The 5,518-nt window shown below is 62.7% G+C and overlaps 1 protein-coding gene across 1 annotated transcript in view; it reads left to right on the top strand.

The window, feature by feature from the left end:
* CLCN1 (chloride voltage-gated channel 1) overlaps positions 1–5,381 on the top strand; it is a 33,237-nt gene extending 27,856 nt beyond the window's left edge. Inside the window, exons 18-23 of the mRNA XM_004382419.2 lie at positions 190–298; positions 620–699; positions 922–960; positions 4,029–4,133; positions 4,522–4,608; positions 4,992–5,381. Of these exons, the coding sequence (XP_004382476.1) occupies positions 190–298; positions 620–699; positions 922–960; positions 4,029–4,133; positions 4,522–4,608; positions 4,992–5,354 (783 nt within the window). The 3' untranslated portion in view covers positions 5,355–5,381. The remainder of the gene's footprint in view (positions 1–189; positions 299–619; positions 700–921; positions 961–4,028; positions 4,134–4,521; positions 4,609–4,991) is intronic.
* The last annotated feature ends 137 nt before the right edge of the window (positions 5,382–5,518 follow it).

Below are 5,518 nucleotides of genomic sequence, written 5' to 3'. Positions count from 1 at the left end.
GGGGCGGCGAGGGGCGGGGGCCAGGGGCGGTAAAAGCGAGGACCTGGTATCATGGAAATTCCAAGGGAGGGAGGAATTCTGTGTGGGGAGGAAGGACAGAGCTGGTAGGTCTCCCAGGACGTCCACGGCCCAGGCGGGTGGCACTGGCTACCTCCTCTGGGGACCCAGGCTGCCTGCCCTTCCTTACAGGCATCGCCTCCTCCTCCTCTCGCCTTCCCTGTGGCCCCACCGTCCCCTGAGGAGCCCAACGGGCCCCTGCCTGGCCACAAGCAGCAACCAGAGGCCCCGGAGCCTGCAGGTGACGGTCCGCCTCCCCAGGCTCCCCTCACCTCCGTCTGGGGCTGCTGCTGGGAGGAGATGTGAGGCCCGGTGTGGGCGGGGGTCCCGGTACATTGCTCCTCTGTGTCACTGTCCCAGGGACGGGGAGGATGGCCTTGGGAGAATAAAAGAGGGTGTCTGCAGAGGGGAACCCCAGGAAGGTCAGCCCTGTGGGGCAGACTCAGGGCCACCTGGAGCCTGGCCATACCCCAGGATGGAGGGTGCCCCAGGATGCGGGGTGCCCCAGGATGCAGGTGCCCAGGATGGGGAGTATTGCCGGGCTCCCTTTTCTTCCCTCCAGAGAGAAGGTCCTCCATCTTCTGGTCTCTTCTGGGCTGCCTGCTGGGCCGCGCCCGCCCCACGAAGAAGAAGGACATCCAGGTGAGCTGAGGGGCTGTGCAGAGGGAGAAGTGGCCTGTCCTTGAGGAGTGAGACACCCCTGGTTCTTGAGTCAGGAGGGAAGAGACCCCCCAGGGGAGGGTCAGACCTGTGGGAGGCATGCCGTGGGTGGGAGGCGCTGTGGCCTTGCCCAGGGAGGCGGCTGGTGTTTCTCTAGAACCATGGGAGGGGAGGGGAGGACCTGGACTTGTCTTTCTTCTGCAGGACTCAGCAGACTTGGTGGATAACATGTCCCCTGAAGAGGTATGTCAGGGGAGCGGCCTGGGGCGGGGGCGTTCTGTCAGATGAAGACGCTGCTGCTTCACGGCGCGGCTTTGGGATAGGTGTGAGCCCGGGGCGGGGGTGTGAGGGTGGAGGGCAGGGAGAGAGCGATGGGCACTGCTGGAGCTGGGGGTGCAGTGCTGACCTCAGGGACAGCCTCACGCAGCCGAGGGTGCAAGGCTGAGATGCGGGGCCTCGGCACGTGTGGGATGTGACTAGGACCAGAGAGGGGCTGTTCCGGAAGGACGAGCCTCACCCAAGCTACACGGTGCCAGGTGCCAGCGCAAAAACACGGCAATGTGGGCGCACAGCACAGAGACAAACATGGGGTCGGCCAGGCCCTGAGCACTGGACACCGGGCATTCCAGGGCATGAGGCCCCAAGCCGTGGACAGCGGACGCCGAGACACGAGGCCCCGAACCGTGGACAGTGGACGCCGGGACACGAGGCCCCGAGCCGTGGACAGCGGACGCCGGGACACGAGGCCCCGAGCCGTGGACAGTGGACGCCGGGACACGAGGCCCTGAGCTGTGGACAGTGGACGCTGGGACACGAGGCCCTGAGCTGTGGACAGAGGACACCGGGACCCAATGCCCCGAGCTGTGGACAGCTGACGTGCAGGACCCGAGGCTGCAGAGCTGCACACTCTAACCCTGCAGTGACAGCCAGGCCCCCTCAGACAAACGCCTGCTCCCTGAAAGAGGGTCACCAAGCTCACAAGAGAGGCAAGGGAGCAAGGGGTGGCGCTGGTCAGACCCTCCTTTGGGTTGCAGAGAAATCCATCTGCAACAATTTCATTTAGCGAAAGGGAGTGCAGGCTCTGTGCCGCTGAAAAGGCAGAACTTTCAAGGTCTGTAGCCAATTTAAAAAACACAGCAGGTAGTATTTTAAAATAAATGCCTAATTGAATGTCCAATAAAGATGCCCAAAGTTAGAACAGAAGCCCGAGTTTGGAATAAATACATACTGAAGATTTTAAAAAGCTGTCAGGTCGGAGGAAAGCGTGGTGAGTGACAGAGCAGGGACACCTTCTCCTTCTTCCCAGGGCCCCTCAGAACACACACACGTTTCTGATAAGTGATTGACAAAGAAGTGGAGCGGATGACCAGAGGAAGCGGCTCCTTCAACCCCAACAGGAATCCCATGGGCCACTACAGCAATGAAAGAGGAGCTTGCTAGGTCAGTGAGAAACCAAACCCAAACCCGCTGCCGTTGAGTCAACTCACAGCGACCCCGTAGGACAGAGAGTCGCCCCATAGGGTTTCCAAGGAGCGGCCGGTGGATTCAAACTGCTGACCTTTTGGTTAGCAGCCAAATGCTTAATCACTGCACCACCAGGACCCAGTAGGTCAGTAAAACCAACAATAATAGCTTAAAAATACACCAAAGGGAGAAAGTCAGCTGGCTGACCAGCGAGGCTGTTCCACGAGGGTGAAAATACTGTGCAGTTGGTGATGAAAACGAGCACTGCAGCTGCCGAGCTTAGTCTTTCTCTCCCGAGGAAGCCAGCCCCCCGGGACCTGCTGAGGCGAGCTGGACAGTGAGTCCTGTAGGGGTCAAAGTTCAGGGAATGCTGGGAGAGTCCCCATGATCCTGTTTGATTCACGGACTCTAAGGAGACACTGTCAGCGTCTGTCACGCTGCTGAGCTTTCTCAAGCCGTGCAGCACAGCGACCCAACAGTGACCTCGTCCTCCCCTTGTCCAAAGCCGGGGGTCCTGGACCACGGCCAGCAGGCGAGGCTAGAAGTTCAGCTGCCCCCCACTCCTCAAGTGATCACCAGCAATCCACGTACCACGCGGGCCTCGCTTCCCTCCTCTGTGGCGTGGAGGCCACGGTGGGGAGGCTGCAAGGAGCAGCTGGGCCAGGGCAGGTGGAGCAGGCGCTGGGTGAACGTTCGTTGGAATCGTTGCTCTCGCTGTCGTTACTCCTGACGGGAAGGCAGGATGGACCTGGGAAAGGCCAGGAGTGATCCCCAAGAGGACAGAGGGCAGGCCTGCCCTCCCACACAGAGCCTCCCTATGCCTCCGCTGTGGAGGGCTGCACACTGCCGCGTCGGGGAGGGGAGAGTCCAGGGGACGTGTGCTTGTAGTCCAAGTTCACCCCAAGAGGAAAGGAGGGTAGGCGTCCCTGTGGCTCCACACCCGATGCCAGGACCAGGTGGAGATCTGGACAGATAGAAGGGTCGGAGCGTGACGCCATTCAGACGGACTGGCTGGAAGGGATTTCAGAAAACGCTGGCTGAATCTGTGAACGCTGGACCTCGAGTGGGCTAACGCTGGCGCCCCGGGGACTGGGGCGAGCATCTCTGAGCCTAAACACCTCTGTCCCAGAGAGAAACGGCTTCGCTCAGGTCACACCAAGCTCCACGTGACCCAGCCCTGCTCTTGGACCCAGCAAGTATTTGCCTGCTCTGCTGTGTAGCAGGCAGACATGCGACTGGGTCACAATCACGCCACGCTCGCTCCTGGGGAGTTTGTGTCTCTGACCAGCACTGGCAAAGGGGCCAGCGACGTGCAGGGGAACTGAGAGAGGAGAAGCACCTCTGGCTTGGGGTCAGGGAATCAGTGTGGGGGCCGGCGAGGCCAGGAGGGACACCCCGGGGGGCAGGGGCAGAAGCACGGCCCAGTGCTGGAGGAACAGACAGCTGCCCACTTGTCGGGGCCGAGGGCATTAGAGGAGAGGAACGGAAACTGGGGGGGGGGGCAGGATGGTGCAAACAGTGAACGCACTTGGCTAATAAAAGTTCGGCAGTTCAAGTCCACCCAGAGGCACCTCGGAAGAAAGCCTGGTGGTCTACTTCCAAAAAATCAGCCATTGAAAACCCTATGCAGCCCAGTTCTACTCTGACACACGTGGGCCAGCATGAGTTGACAAGACCTGGTTTTAATGGGTGGGAAGCTGCAGGGGTGTGGGGCCCCAGGGATGGAAGATGCTGGGAGCACCTGCGGGTAAGGGTGGGTTTGGAGGAGTGGCTGGCCACCTGGGTGCATGTTGACATCCTGCTTGGAGGAGGCTGCAGGGGCTGCAGTGACAGCCACGTGCCCACAGGTGGCGGCCTGGGAGCAGGAACAGCTGGGCCAGCCCGTGTGCTTTGACTGCTGCTGCATCGACCAGTCCCCGTTCCAGCTGGTGGAGCAGACCACCCTGCACAAGGCAAGCCTGCTGACTGCCGCGTGAGGGGGCCTAGGGGGCTGTGTGCTGACCGCCGGTGCGGGGGACACTGGGGGGGGGCTGTGTGCTGACCGCCGGTGCGGGGGACACTGGGGGGGGGCTGTGTGCTGACCGCCGGTGCGGGGGACACTGGGGGGGGGCTGTGTGCTGACCGCCGGTGCGGGGGACACTGGGGGGGGGCTGTGTGCTGACCGCCGGTGCGGGGGACACTGGGGGGGGGCTGTGTGCTGACCGCCGGTGCGGGGGACACTGGGGGGGGGCTGTGTGCTGACCGCCGGTGCGGGGGACACTGGGGGGGGAGGTGTGTGCTGACTGCTGGTGCAGGGGGACACTGAAGGGGCTGTGTGCTGACCGCCGCCGCCCTCTGCAGACTCACACGCTCTTCTCACTCCTGGGCCTGCACCTCGCCTACGTGACCAGCATGGGCAAGCTCAGGGGCGTGCTGGCGTTGGAGGAGGTGAGCCGGCCACCCAGGACAGGGGGAGGGACAGCCTCATCTCCATGCAGAAACCTGTGTGCCTCAGTCCCAGGGAGTGCTCTCCCCAGAGGCAGCCACACCCAACTGGGTCAGGGCGGGGGTGGGGGTTCCTGTGTATAGCGTAGGGGTGTCTGGGGGCCAGGTGAGGCCTGAAGCCATGAAGAGGGGTGGAAGGACCAGCCCCTCTTCTCTCCATGTCTGTCCCCTCCTCTGGTGCCTCCCTGGTGCCCTGTCTGCTCTCACGCCCCCATCTTCCTGTGGCTTCCCCTTAGTCTGTCTCCTCTTCCCAGCAGCTGCTTCTTTCACCCACCCCATATGCTCTCCCCTTCCACATCAAACTCTCTCTCCCCCTAAACCTCCAGCTCCAGAAGGCCATTGAGGGCCACACCAAGTCTGGGGTGCAGCTCCAGCCCCCTCTTGCCAGCTTCCGGAACACGACCTCAATTCGAAAGAGTGCTAGGGGGCAGCCCCCTCCTGCAGAGGGCTGGAGCCTGCCTGACAGTGGATCTGGGGTCCCTGGGGCCAGGGATCCTGCTCTCCCAGAGTCGCCCATGCCCTCACCCTCCCCGGAGACCCCTCCTGGCCCAGCCCCGCGGGGTGACGGGGAGCTGGAGGAGCTAGAGCTGGAGGAGGGCCCGGGGCCTGAAGAGGGGCTGGCCGACATCCTGCAGGGGCCCAGCCTGCGGTCCACGGACATGGAGGACGAAGATGAGCTCTCACTCTGACCCCTGAGGGACGGGGCAGGGGCATTGCTGGGGGGAAGGCATCCCTCACCCTGGCCCCTCAGGGAGTTATAAGTGGGGGAGTGCTAGTCTGGGGGAGGGCATCCCTCACCCTGGCCCCTCAGGGAGCTGTAAGTGGGGGAGTGCTAGTCTGGGGGAGGGCATCC

Source organism: Trichechus manatus, unplaced genomic scaffold, assembly GCF_000243295.1.
Source record: "Trichechus manatus latirostris isolate Lorelei unplaced genomic scaffold, TriManLat1.0 scaffold00093, whole genome shotgun sequence".
Lineage (NCBI taxonomy): Eukaryota > Metazoa > Chordata > Mammalia > Sirenia > Trichechidae > Trichechus > Trichechus manatus.
The sequence above is the reverse complement of the archived record's forward strand: the minus strand, read 5'-3'. Positions and strand labels throughout refer to the sequence as shown.